At 39.9% G+C, this 15083-nt stretch overlaps 2 protein-coding genes across 4 annotated transcripts in view; one reads left to right on the top strand and one right to left on the bottom strand.

The window, feature by feature from the left end:
- The window catches only part of LOC126469507 (Golgi reassembly-stacking protein 2), a 54927-nt gene extending 50990 nt beyond the window's left edge, over positions 1 to 3937 (bottom strand). The window contains exons 1-3 of one of the 3 annotated variants that reach the window (XM_050096648.1): positions 3864 to 3937; positions 3376 to 3538; positions 3199 to 3279 (exon numbers count right to left, since the gene is read on the bottom strand). In XM_050096648.1, the coding sequence (XP_049952605.1) occupies positions 3199 to 3279; positions 3376 to 3438 (144 nt within the window). In that variant the 5' untranslated portion in view covers positions 3439 to 3538; positions 3864 to 3937. The other 2 variants (XM_050096642.1, XM_050096638.1) reach the window with 2 other exon arrangements.
- LOC126469534 (exosome complex component RRP4) overlaps positions 3924 to 15083 on the top strand; it is a 116232-nt gene continuing 105072 nt past the window's right edge. Inside the window, 1 exon segment of the mRNA XM_050096656.1 lies at positions 3924 to 4157. Coding sequence (XP_049952613.1) covers positions 4027 to 4157 — 131 coding nt within the window. The 5' untranslated portion in view covers positions 3924 to 4026.

The following is a 15083-nucleotide window of genomic DNA, read 5'->3' as shown; positions in this document are numbered from 1 at the left end:
AACAGCCTTATTGCGTTCATTACCAATTAGCAAAAATGAATATGACTATTTTTTTCTAAGGTCATTATTCATCATTGTCGTCATGTTCTAAATTTCAGAAACACCTATCGTTTTTTGAACAGATCAACATTTTTTAACTGCTTACTTTATACAACTGAGGGTCTTGTGCAAGTTTTCTACAATGGAGTAGTTTTAGACCTCAAGTTTATTAATTTCTCAATATTTAACAACGTCTACTGACAGTACACTATTTCAAAGACTCTTAACCAATTTCAAGCAATTTTGAATATCCTCTGGTTCCTCTTGGGTGTAAAATGGGGTCACTTTTATTAAAATACCCTCATTTTGTATCACTATTTTTTTTTAACGGAGCTTTTCTTGGGAGGAGAACTTCAACAGTAATCAATTCTGCCAGTGGAAGTAGTACACATTGAAGTGTATGTTCACAAAGAGTGAATACTTTTTATAGTAATGATGAATGTGATACAAAACCACAAAGTGTTTCAATTACTAAATATGTCTGAGAACTGGATATATGTACTAATCCATCCCCCCCCCCCCATCTTCTTCTCCACCCTCCCCTTTATCTCATCCTTTCCACCCACCCTCTCTGGTCTTTAGCCTTGTGCACTGTTATTGCAAATGAACTCTCGATTGGGAATGGAAGTCGCAGAAAATGAATGGCTATATCAGTTGAGATTATTGGTGTATGGGATATGCAAGATACACTTCCAGTTGCTGGATCTGCAAGGATGGTAGCTTTCTTTCACAGTGTTTTGCATAGCTTTCATCTGCAAACAGGTAGGATACAAATTTAGCCATAAATAAAACTTTCCTGTTCTCTGTCAAAAGAGGCAGCAAAGAAGAAAGCAAAACAGCACACCATGGTGTAAACAACATTTTGGTAAAATTATATATAAAGAGAAAGAATATATATGGAAGAGTGAATCAGACAACGTCACACAATGAATTGTCATTATATACATGTATGAGAACTGGATATATGTACTAATCCATCCCCCCCCCATCTTCTTCTCCACCCTCCCCTTTATCTCATCCTTTCCACCCACCCTCTCTGGTCTTTAGCCTTGTGCACTGTTATGTGCCACATTTAACTGACTTTTAGAGTGACATCTTGTGGCAATGACGGGAGTTACAGACTGTGTCAACTACAGATGAGATGGTATCCAGTAGGAAAATCAGTAAAGTAAACAGCTGCCACAACTCCAAAGCAGTGAAGTCTGGCCACCAGAATACTAAAAAAAAGTCATAAAATTAACTTGGCCACAACTGGTGCGTTAGTTGTATATTGTAATAATTAAATGCATTGTTGAATGGGGGTCAAAACATTGTTTCATTTGGCCTACTTAGAAGTTGAGAGTTTTCTACTGCTGACGCTTAGATATGTATACAGTGGAAGAGTTTAAGATCAATACCATTTTGCAGTTAACATATGCCTAACTACAACACTTTGTCTGTACCAAGTTTTGAGTAGGTAGCATCTGAGGTGATTAATTTGTCTAGTGTATTTTTGGAATGAGATAGGAGTAAATGTATGGTACTGAAGTGGGAAAGTAAAATTTTGTTTGTTACGGGAAAAGTGGCACCTTCGCTTATAGATACTTATTGTTACATTATTTCGTAAGGTAGCTACGAGGCAATGGCAATGAGTAGAAGTGGGAATAGAATTATTTTATTGAACAGAGTATACTTTGTTTTGTTCACAGAATCATTTCTGAAGTATATTTCTCGATGATGATTGAATAGCTCGCTTTGGTTATTTCCAGTCCTTGTAGCTTACGGAATACTTTTTGGGGTACAAATAATTGTAGATTAAATGAATTTTTTTTTCATGGCACAGAAACAGGCTATTAAATTCTTGTCTCCCAGCTCTACGAGGGCTCACCGTATGGCACCATTCCTATACATATACAAATCTGTGCTGGTAAGGACTAACACGGGTACCTGCATAACAACAGGAGTTACAATACCCATTAACACACTCAACTGGTATCATTTCTTATATTTCGTTACAAACATATATTAAAAAGTTGGAGAAGGTAATGACCTTTGGAGCAGAGTTACTACTAATAATTGTAAAATTACTAATTCATATCTAAAAATTCAACTACTGAGTAGGAGTTGTCATGTTTCTGCTGTCAGTTTCCTGTTCTCTCTGTTTCAAATGCAGCTCAGTCCACCACCTCAGAAAAGGGATCACTTGCAAGATTAGCTGTGATATAGTGCTGTCAGGCAATTGTGTGTTTTTAGTTTTCAACAGTACCCAATAATGTGTTCAAAAGTTGACTTCTTGTAATCTCATTACAGACTATTGAGGAGGGCAATGAAAAGTCTCGTACCTCCATATAGCTGTGAAAACCCCATGATTTCAATACCTCCATTACCAAAGATAAATTTGAAAGTGCTTGGATTTCTCTAATCTGTCAATAACTAGGCTTCTGCTATATAGTTACACATGTAGCAACCTTATCTGTAATATATCTTTTAAGACACTGTTTTTGCTTTCCCTGTAAAATTTAACAAAGTAGAATTACGAGAGTTTCATTGCCTACAATGTATATGTAGCTTTCTTTCCTACTCATATACTGATTGAGGCGGTTAAGTCAGTTTAATTGACTGGATTTGCATTCAGGAGTAGTTGGGGGATGGGGGTGGGTCCTATCTTGTCCAGCCATTCTGACTTGGGTTTTCCATGGTTTTCCCAAGAGACTAAGATGAATGCTGGTATGGTGCCATTGACAAGTCTACTGTCAACTTTCTGCCCTATCCATACCCCATACTATTCCACTTTGTCTATGTCTAATGTATGCATATTTTTTCTGTAATGTGCCTGACCTGTCCAAGACTGATGTGCTGAATGTTTGAAGGACAAATAAATAAACCCATACAATAAAGTTTGCACTGCATCAGTTTTAAATTTATTCACAGTGAAAAGACAATTGAAAGAGAAGAAGTGTAGTTCAATAGCTTTGTAAATCATATCATAAGGAGAGGCAACAATGGATCATGCAGTATCAGTTCAGCAGATGGCAAGACAACACAAATATTGAAGTGATGCCCATTCAAATATACTACAAATGCCTTATGTCAAAAGTAAGATTTAGTTACTAAGTTATTTTTTTTTTTTAAAAAATAAATGACTTACAAACAATGTGTCAAAAAGTGTCTTTCACTTACAAGTCTGGTATTCCCAATGGCGACTATGAAATCGAAAAAGGCTTCCAATCCAGCTTTCTGACCTGGAGATCCTTCTTGAACCTGAAATATTTAAACCAATACACAGTGGTTGCTATTCTGAACAAATACATTTCTGTTTTTCCAACATGTCACACAGTTCATACTCGTATTACTTACACGAAGAACATGGTACCCTTCTGTTCCACCCCCTGGTATTTCAACACTCTGAGAGCCTCCCATTTTTTCAATATAACTGGTAAATGGTTGCACGACCGCTACATCACCATTTCTCACAACACGGTTTCCATCTTACGTGGCACTGCTACAGGCAGCCAAAAATCTATAACAATAACAAACATAATAAAATTGCCCATAAATCTACAACTGCAAGCAGATCTACCTTTATGTTACACCTCTCCGAAGGACCTAATTACCTAATTTACGTTTACCTTACAGTAACCTAACACGCATGATTATTTAACATGACATTCTCACATGAATGACAAGAGTGAAATACTACAGCTCAATACCTATATTATTATAAACAACTTTCTTTGCAAAACTGTTCCACGGTACTAGAAGTAATAAATAAGAAAACAAATCCAAAATTGTCGACCGTCCTACACTTCCAACCAGTCCTCGGAATTAAACAGAGAAACTCATACCTGTGTACAATGCATGATGTGTCAACGTTTAGTATCTTTGGTTGTTCCTGGTATGCAGGCGCATCTTCGGCAACGCAAGTCGAAGTTGTTTGAGTGTTGCGGTTTTCAAACAGTAATGCGTGTTTTCTGTTTTGAAAAATAGTGAATTTGTTTGCAGTGATTGATGATGTCGGCGTTGGCACATATTAGATTAGCTAGTGAGCGTGTCGATAGTACTATCAGGTCATATGAGAGATCCGTACCTCGTATATTGACTCCAGGAGAAATAATTACTAGTCAGAGCGGATGTATGAGGTTTGTATGTAAACAAATGATTCCGCAAATGTTAATTCAGAATTGTAAGATTTTTCTAAGTAGTTATGGCTTATGTAAGGGGATTTACGCAGATTTACAAGTGTTTATATATTCCTAAATTGGTGACTGTGCTTGTTGCAAGAGCCTGACAAAATCACTAATTGAAGTCGAGGTCGATGCAATTCTCCCACCCTCTCAATAACCGAGAAAACAATGCGATAAGCTACATTTTTTACATGTGTTGTGGGTAAATATGGAAATGAAAGAAAGGGAAAGACCGAAACACACAATTTTGCTGCATATTGTATGGTAATTGAGTCATCTGGTTTTGGTGACATGATGAGGGCTATCTGTTGAGAGGCCAGACAAACGTGTGGTTCCTAAAGAGGGGCAGCAGCCTTTTCAGTAGTTGTAGGGGCATCAGTCTGGATGATTGACTGATCTGGCCTTGTAACACTAACCAAAACGGCCTTGCTGTGCTGGTACTGCGAACGGCTGAAAGCAAGGGGAAACTACAGCCGTAATTTTTCCCGTGGGCATGCAGCTTACTGTATAGCATGGAGAGCTGCATCAAACCAGTCTCTGGACTGAAGACCACAACAACAACATTGTCGGATAGTCGCCATGTTGTGTATGACGTTTTTCGCGTGTTTCCTACGTCATTTGTCAAAGCCAACGATTAGGTATCGAATATTACTCATAAGGCCGGTAATCAGCAGCTGCGCGCAGTGTTCTCTGCCTCTGTTGCTGGTAACATACTAGCAGTAGAAGTTCTCGATTTGGATCAGCCATGGGCTGAAGTTACGTATTGAACTCCTCCCCCCAGAAATTAGATTAGGTTAATTATCCATTCCGTAGACCCACAAAAGAGGGGATCCTCCAGGGTGTGGAACATGTCAGATAAACACAGTACAAAAATGAAATTCGTAAAACTTGAGTTTCATTAATTTTAATGATCCTCAGTCAGTAAACAGTAAAATTATGTAAATGAATTAAAATTAAACTTCTAATATTTACAGGTTTAATAATTACATCTGCTTTCATTAAATCCATCCTTCACACAGTAGCTAGTTACTTGGCTATTACATACAAGTATTGTCAAAAATTAAAGTAAATTATTCATTTCAATGATCCTCAGTTAAGAACAGACAAATTATGTACAATATATAAATTAATCTTCCACTATTTACAGACTTAAGACTTACATCTGCTTTCCATACATCCGTCATTCACACAGTAGGTAGTTACTTGGCTGTTACAACCAAGTATTGTCACTTGCACTTGTTGAGAAATTCATGGATGGAATAGGAGTTGGCCACCAAAAAATCTTTTAAATCATGTTTAAATTGTGCCTTGTCTGAAACTAAACTCTTAATGGTTGCTGGTAACTTACTGAAAATATGCGTTTTTGAATACTGGACTCCTTTCTGGGCAAGAGTAAGTAATTTTAAATCTTTATGTATATTGTTCTTATTCCTAGTATTGATACTGTGTACTAAGTAGTTAGTTGGAAAAAGAAATGTATTATTTAGCCTACAAGAAACTTCATGAAGGAATAAGCTGAGAAGCTGTAGTTAGTATGCCCAATTCTTTGACTAGGTTTCAACATGATGTTCTTGGATGTACACTACACATTACTCTTATTATATGGTTCTGTACTCTAAAAATTTTTCCTCGGTGTGTGGAGTGACCCCAAAATATGATACCATATGTCATAATGGAGTGAAAATAAGCAAAATATGCCAGTTTTTTTATATTTATATCTCCTATGTCTGAGATCATTCGCATTGAAAACACAGAATTGTTTAGGTGCTTTAGCAATTCGTTAGTATGTTGCTCCCAACTGAATTTATTATCAAGTTGTAATCCCATGAATTTTACACTCTCAACTTCTCCAATGTCCATGTTATCATATTTTATACACCAACTAGAAGGAAATCTCTTGGAAGATCTGAACTGCATGTAGTGCGTGTTTTCAAAGCTTAATGACAGTGAATTGGCTATTAACCACTTATTAACGTCAGTAAAAATTTGATTAGCTGCCCTTTCTAAATTTATATTTGATTTGCTATTTATTGCAGTGTTTGTATCATCTGCAAATAAGACATACTTGGCATCTGGTAATGTAACAGATGACAGGTAATTAATATACAAGAGAAAAGGTAGTGGGCCTAGTATGGAACCTTGGGAACACTGCATGTAATTTCTTCCCAGTCAGATGATGTCTGATTGCCTACTGCTGGAGTGTTATGTTGTTTTCTATTAGGCCTAGTAAGATAAGACTGAAACCAGTTTTCAGCACTACCAGTGATGCCATCATATTTTAATTTACTTAAAAGAATGCTGTGATTCACACAGTCAAAAGCCTTTGACAGGTCACAGAATATGCCAGTTGCCTCTAATTTGTTGTCTAATGTATTAAGGACATTTTCACTGTTATTGTAAAGAGCCTTCTCAATATCAGAACCCTTAATAAACCCAAACTGTGACTTTGGCAGTATGTTATTTTCACTAAGGTGCTTAAGTAGATGTTTGTACAAAACCTTTTCAAAGATTTTTGTAAAAGCTGGCAAAAGTAAGATCGGTTGGTAATTCTGGAGAGGTATAACTTCAGCATATTTAAGCCAGTCCGGGAATGTTACCGTGATAAGTGATTGATTACACAAATAACCGAAGATATCACCAAGTTCACATGAACACTCTTTTATTAACTTTGTTGATATGTTATCATAACCACTAGAATGCTTTGATTTCAAGGACTTTATGATGGATTCTGTTTCTTTGGGTGAAGTAAGTGTCAATTCCATTTTACTGAGATTGCTTGTGTGCACTGGTCTCAGATATTCCATTGCATTATTCGAACCTGACAACCCCATGCTACCAGTAACAGAGACAAAATACTTGTTTAAATGGTTTGCAACCACAACATGTGTTTGTTACCAGGGTTTCATTTATTTTAAGAGCTATTTGTTCCTCCTCATTTCCGGTCCTACATGTCTCTGGCTTAACTATATCCCATATTGTTTTTATTTTATTGCTGGATGGTTCAAATGGTTCTGACAAGGGAACCTCCCCATCGCACCCCCCTCAGATTTAGTTATAAGTGGGCATAGTCGATAGGCCTTGAAAAACTGAACACAGATCAATCGAGATAACAGGAAGAAGTTGTGTGTAACTATGAAAAAAATAAGCGAAATATACAAACTGAGTAGTTCATGCGCAAAGTAGGCAACATCAAGGAGGATGTGAGCTTACGAGCGCCGTGGTCCCGTGGTTAGCGTGAGCAGCTGCGGAACGAGAGATCCAAGTCTTCCCTCGAGTGAAAAGTTTAATTTTTTTATTTTCAGACAATTATTATCTGTCCGTCCGTCCGATGCGAGGTAACTGCGCCGTAGTATGGGGACGCTACATCGAAACAAAACATATGTTTTGACAGAGCACAGGGAAAATTGTGCGACCGTGAAACTGTTGCATTCATTTGTTGCAGTTTATGTGACAAACTCTTATGTTTTCATCACTTTTTTGGGAGTGACTCTCACATCCACAAGAAAACCTAAATCGGGCAGGGTAGAAGAATCTTTTTACCCATTCGCCAAGTTTACAAGTTAGGTGGGTCGACAACATATTCCTGTCATGTGACACACATGCTGTCACCAGTGTCGTATGGAATATATCAGACGTGTTTTCCTGTGGAGGAATCGGTTGACCTATGACCTTGTGATCAAATGTTTTCGGTTCCCATTGGAGAGGCACGTCCTTTCGTCTACTAATCGCACGGTTTTGCAGTGCGGTCGCAAAACGCAGACATTAAACTTATTACAGTAAACAGAGGCGTCAATGAATGAATGAACAAATCATAACTTTGCAAAAATAAAGAGAGAAGACTTTTCACCTGAGAGAAGACTTGAACTAAGGACCTCTCACTCCGCAGCTGCTCACCCTAACCATGGGACCACGGCGCTCATTAGCTCATATTGTCCTTAATATTGCCTATCTTGCACATCGACTACTCAGTTTGTATATTTTGCTTATTTTTTACATAGTTCCACACAACTTGTTCCTGTTTTCTCGACTGATCTGTGTTCAGTTTTTCAAGGCCTATCCACTGTGCCAACTTATAACTAAATCTGAGGGGGTTGCGATGGGGAGGTTCCCTTGTGAGTACTATGGGACTTAACTTCTGAGGTCATCAGTCCCCTAGAACTTAGAACGACTTAAACCTAAGGACATCACACACATCCATGCCCGAGGCAGGATTCGAACCTGCGACCATAGCGGTCGTGCGGTTCCAGACCGTAGCGCCTAGAACCGTTCGGCCACTCCGGCCGGCTATTGCTGGATGTACAGGGTTATTACAAATGATTGAAGCGATTTCACAGCTCTACAATAACTTTATTATTTGAGATATTTTCACAATGCTTTGCACACACATACAAAAACTCAAAAAGTTTTTTTAGACATTCACAAATGTTCGATATGTGCCCCTTTAGTGATTCGGCAGACATCAAGCCGATAATCAAGTTCCTTCCACACTCGGCGCAGCATGTCCCCATCAATGAGTTCGAAAGCATCGTTGATGCGAGCTCGCAGTTCTGGCACGTTTCTTGGTAGAGGAGGTTTAAACACTGAATCTTTCACATAACCCCACAGAAAGAAATCACATGGGGTTAAGTTGGGAGAGTGTGGAGGCCATGACATGAATTGCTGATCATGATCTCCACCATGACCGATCCATCGGTTTTCCAATCTCCTGTTTAAGAAATGCCGAACATCATGATGGAAGTGCTGTGGAGCACTATCCTGTTGAAAGATGAAGTCGGCGCTGCCGGTCTCCAGTTGTGGCATGAGCCAATTTTCCAGCATGTCCAGATACACGTGTCCTGTAACGTTTTTTTCGCAGAAGAAAAAGGGGCCGTAAACTTTAAACCGTGAGATTGCACAAAACACATTAACTTTTGGTGAATTGCGAATTTACTGCACGAATGAGTGAGGATTCTCTACCGCCCAGATTCGCACATTGTATCTGTTCACTTCACCATTAAGAAAAAATGTAGCTTCATCACTGAAAACAAGTTTCGCACTGAACGCATCCTCTTCCATGAGCTGTTGCAACTGCGCCAAAAATTCAAAGCGTTTGACTTTGTCATCGGGTGTCAGGGCTTGTAGCAGTTGTAAATGGTAAGGCTTCTGCTTTAGCCTTTTCCGTAAGATTTTCCAAACCGTCGGCTGTGGTACGTTTAGCTCCCTGCTTGCTTTATTCGTCGACTTCCGCGGGCTACGCGTGAAACCTGCCCGCACGCGTTCAAACGTTGCTTCGCTCACTGCAGGCCGACCCGTTGATTTCCCCTTACAGAGGCATCCAGAAGCTCTAAACTGCGCATACCATCGCTGAATGGAGTTAGCAGTTGGTGGATCTTTGTTGAACTTCGTCCTGAAGTGTCGTTGCACTGTTATGACTGACTGATGTGAGTGCATTTCAAGCACGACATATGCTTTCTCGGCTCCTGTCGCCATTTTGTCTCACTGCGCTCTCGAGCGCTCTGGTAGCAGAAACCTGAAGTGCGGCTTCAGCCGAACAAAACTTTATGAGTTTTTCTACATATCTGTAGTGTGTCGTGACCATATGTCAATGAATGGAGCTACAGTGAATTTATGAAATCGCATCAATCATTTGTTATAGCCCTGTATTTGTCTTTTTCTCATAATGCAGGTGTTAAGATTTCTGGATAACCTTCTTCAATATTTTGCAGTAATTTTTGTAATGAGCTATAATGCTAGTATCAAAGGTGTCCCTACATATCAGATAGAGTTTCCTTTTTGTTTCACATGATATCTTTATCCCTTGTGTGATCCATGGTTTCTTATTAAACTTCTGCTTAATTTGAGTTACCTTCAGGAGAAAACAATTTTCAAATAAGGTGCTAACTTTATTAATGAATGTTTTGTATCTTCCATTTGTGTTTTGGATGCTGTAAACATCCATCTAATTAATTTCTTTGAGCAATCTCCTAAATTTCTCAGTGTTTGATTGTTTTATTGGCCTTCTGTACTCAGTTCTGATAGATGTTTTACCGTGACAATTTTCAAAATTTAATGTTAGGTGTTGCATGTCCACCATTGCAGTAGTATCTGTTAAACAATATTCTGACATCTAATCACTATGTAACTTGGAAATTTGCAACAAAGAGCATGTCATTTATCAATAAGTAAGGATTTTTGGTTTGTAAAATTTTCCTTCGTACCCATTAACTAGAAACTCTGATTTCTATTTAAAAATGTGACCTTGGAGAGTCTTTTAGTCTAAAAAATCCATTTGGATTGGCTTTATATCTGATGACGAAACTATGTTTCCAACATTGTACCATGATCCACCCTAACTCTCATCTTTATATGGGTACCCAGTGCTTGAAAGTTGTAACACAGTCCTGTTTCTGAGGCTTCTTTTCTGACTTGGCTGCTCCATATTCATCAGCTAAAGACTAGTTGCATATGGAAGTGTAACATTCTCTGCTTCCATGCACACATCTCATGAGGTTATGGATTGGGGTACTCTTCTCTGTATTTACTGGATCCAGGTCTTATCCCAGTGGACTATGGTTACCACCTTTATGGCTTGGTGGCAACTTCGCCTTTGAAACTGTTACACTCAGTTCGTCTTCATAGAGATCGCCTGGCGCTTTTCAGACGAGTCTTGGAGACGGTCTGCTTAGTGAAGCTGGGATCTTACCTCTTCAGTTCCAATGGTAACATTTCTTGGTTTTATATACAATCATCATTCAGCAATTCCATGATCATCCAACATATCCTATTCTTTTTGCATACAAGTATTGTTGACCACCTGATACCCATTCTCAGGTGGAATTACCAGTTGGAATGCGCCTCGCAGTCCTCGCGAGAATTTCTGTCTCCCCTCCGTGGGATGTGCTCCTTGTGTAAGCCACAAATTAGGATTGATCTATTTCAAAGTCCTACAGTCTGATTCCCCAAGACCTTTTGGTGTTTGTTACATTCAGTTGTCCAGGAATTTCATGGCACTACCATCTTTCATACTGACAGCTCTCAAACTGTAGATAAGATGGGATATGGTTTTACATCCTCTGTTGGCCATTAACACCATTTGATGCCAGGAACTTATAATGTTTGTACAGAGGAGCTGATAGCCTTTAATGGACCCTTTTACTATATTAAACAGGCCTCCCTTGACCGCATTTTAATATGTGGTGACTCAGAGAGCAGACCTTAAGTCATTGACCATTGTTGCTTTAGGTCCCCTGTGGTCTGCTATTCATGACTTTTTCACTGAACTTAGTCATACCGAGTGCTCGATTGGCTTTCCCTCAACACCACGTCATGTGGGTAGCCCAGGGAATAAACTGGCCTTATCATTTGTCTAGAGGAGTAATATCCAGCCCCCACATTCGCTTTACCAATCCCAGGTGCATATTTGCGAGTGAAAATAAGACCTATGCTCCCTCAGAGATGAAATGACATCTGGATGGCTACTGCCCCTTCTAATAAATCCTGCACCATCAAGGAAACTGTTGGTTAATGACACTTTTCCCTCCCTCCCTCCCTCCTGGAAGGAATCCACCAGCCTATGTCACCTGCTCATTGGTCATATTAGGCTAACATTATAGTTGTGGAGCCTTACAGACGGTGGCTTTTATCATGGTGGAATGCCCACATTATAGTTGTGGAGCCTTACAGACATTAGCTCATATCATGGTGGAATGCCCTGCTTCAGGCCCTCCATGCCAAGCATGGCCTTCCAAATTCTGTACCTGAGATAATGGCAGATGATTCATGGTTGGTTGAGCTGGTTTTCTGTGTTTTTTTTTCTTTTTTCTTCTGTGAAAGTGGTTTTTACTTTTTGATATAAGGTTTTAAGCTATCTTTGGCACAGGGCTGGGGTGAATGTGGTTGGCACATCTCCTGCTGCATGCCTTGTCCAGGGGACCACCACCAACCCTACCTCCTCGACCAGCCCACTATTTCATCCCTCTCTTACTCTGTTTCAATTGCTTTTAGATGTCATTTGCCTCCTTTTCTGCTGGACTCTATTTTTTCCTTTAGACATAGGACTCTGTTGAATAGTGAGTGCTCTTTAATGCCGTGACTGCACTGGTGCAGGGGTGGGACGCTATGTGGTGAGGTGCCCCCTGTCACATGTGGAGGCCCAGGGATGCCCACCTCCTCCCCTCTTGTTGTTGTTATTCACTGTCCAGTGGATGTGGGATGAGACCTGGGAGACCCCTTGTCTGGTCTGACCTATGTACCAGCCTGATCCACACATTTCTCCATAAATTATTTTTCAGCTCCAGCATCAGACTTGCCTTCAATGCTTCGATCATACACCTCCTACCTACTTTAATTGTCAGAGCACATTCTTGCAGGTGTCACCAATTGATGATGAACTTCCTTTGGATTGAGTTACTACTGATGTTACTATTTAGTCCCTCAACCTCCAATCACCCAACCAACTGTTCCAGAATATACAAACATTATGAGCCAAGAAGCCATGAGAACCATCTAGAAATGACTAATAGGAAAAAAATAAAATAATTGCTGTTGATGGGATTCAAAGAGGTGACATGCAGTAACCATGCAACAATGACAACTGCTACTTAACAAGTCATGCAGAACAGCGTGTGGCATTGTTCCCTCTCGTAAAGAAACAGCGCCCCACTGTTTCAGATGTTCTCATTGGAACCACTACAGCACCCTTGATCTAGATCTGACCCATGGCAGTGCTGGACGGTTCTCACATTATGGTCGTGTTATTACACCCATTTCCCTCTACAGAAGGGTCTCATATGGAGGACTTGGAGAATGTCTCTTTGCCTTTGTTTTTTTGATGAGGGATACTAATTCTCGACTTCAGGTGTGATATCTGATGAGTGACAAAGGATATGATATAGCGCAAAATAGTGCTTTAATAACTTTTCCAATAGTCCCACTTCCCACACACGTTTAAAAATTCTTACCAAGTGTCTCAGGCTGTATCTCACTGGCTAGCACTAGGTATTGTAGCACTTTCAGTCCTGCTGAATGTCGAGGGTTCATATGCAAACCAGCTGTTTTGCTTCTTTGATCCTGGTGATGAAGGTGTTTCACATATTCACCTTGTGTATCATCCAGTTGAAGCAGGAACACTGTAGTCATTATTGTTCCAGTGTCATGGGACTGGATCTGAACGAACTGTGAAGCCTGTATTGCCTTGCTTAGCTGTGTTGTATGTGAATGTTATGACAAGCAGTATTGTGCCCCAGTCTCTCTGTTCTCACATCAACGTACATGGAGAGCACATCTACCAGTGTCGTATTAAAGTCTGCTGGTCATCTTCGTGTGGATGATGTCAAAACTTGGAATTACCTCTGATACTAGTCTAGACTGGAAAACTTTTCCATGGTCATAGATCCATGCTTTAGAATGGTTTATTTTATGAGGAATCTTACAGTTTCCGTAGCTTCAGCAGTGAGCACAATTTTCCGTTAGCGTAGCAGGTGAGGTAGTCAGTGCAGACTGTTAGCCATCAATTCTCGTTTGTCCACTTTGAGAGCCTTGCCAAAATGTCATTTCCAATTCGATGGGATGATGCTGCTGCTGCAGGAATTAGTACTTGATGCCTCAGTGGTAATTGTGGCACATGTTTCTTCTGTGACACATGCTTGTACTGTTGGCATTCCTTACAGTGACTCACATAATGTCTAATGGATGTGTGGTCAGTGATGCATGCATCTGATTCTCTCCAGTATCTTCATGAACCTCAGCTGATCAGCCATAGAAACATCATGGAAAAACCTAAATGTGCCTAACCACAGATGAGATGGGATGCAGATCAACCATTTTCTGCCATATTGAATCATAGTTTCTCTTATACCATGTTTTGTTAGGTAATTGATGTTCTCCTATGGATGGTTCTTACTTCTTCAAGGCCTTGTGGTTTTCTACAATGCTGTTCTTTAAGGCAAAGAATGTTTTGAGTAGACCATGTGCCAATGCAGATACACGCTAAGGCCACCCTCGCTTAATCCATTTGGCAACTGTACAAAGAGTATGGTCCACTCTTGTCTGAGCTGCGACAAGTGGAGCATCAAGAGAAATGCCACTTAAAGCAGCGATGGCTGAGATTCCACTCTTGCTGCAGCATTCCGCCAAAGGATTCCTTGAAAGGCAGTTGGCATCCTTGTGTTTGCATCCACATTGTAGCACTGTGATATACTCTTGAAGCTTCTGTGCCAATCATGCCTATCAAATTGATTGATCTTTCAGACTAATAAGAAACATAAAGGAGGATCAAAGACACACTTGAAGGTCCAATGAGATCAGCTTGTAGCCTCTTCTCCACTTCATCCCAAATTATATACTGTTTAGTCGGCGACACCATATGTGAATGAATGCTCGCTAATTGATAAATGACCCCCAGTGTTGACACAGTCTGTTACCGTAGGCTACTTGGCCTGTCTTCTTCACTCCAGATTTGAAAGCATCTGAGAATTGGCACAGAGTGGTTAACACTTGCCCCTGTTGTTACTTACTTAGACTAGGCCCTATTGGCAGTTTGATAGCAGCTTCCTCAACTTTGTAGTCTGTAGTGCTAGCAGAGAATGAGTTTCCATCAGTGGCATTAAGCTCTGAATCATGGACTGGTTTAGCTGTTCATATACACACACCTTTAGGGGTGAGCCGTAGCTGCTCATGAAAATTATTGATTCAAAATTCTCATTGACTTCCTGGAATGCTTATGATCGTCACTGGTATGTAGGTTCCTTTTGTGAGCCGGTGAGTAGCTCTTTACAATTGACAAAAATATCGCATTTTAACTGAGTACTAGTCTCAGAACTGTAACTCTTGTTGTTAGTGACAGCAGGATAACAATGGTTCCAGTTGTAAACAACTGTCCATAGTAATCTATGTCGTGTGTGC

Source organism: Schistocerca serialis, chromosome 1 (assembly GCF_023864345.2).
Source record: "Schistocerca serialis cubense isolate TAMUIC-IGC-003099 chromosome 1, iqSchSeri2.2, whole genome shotgun sequence".
NCBI classification, from domain to species: Eukaryota; Metazoa; Arthropoda; class Insecta; order Orthoptera; family Acrididae; genus Schistocerca; species Schistocerca serialis.
Note: the sequence above shows the minus strand (reverse complement) of the source record. Positions and strands in the feature narration are given on the sequence as shown.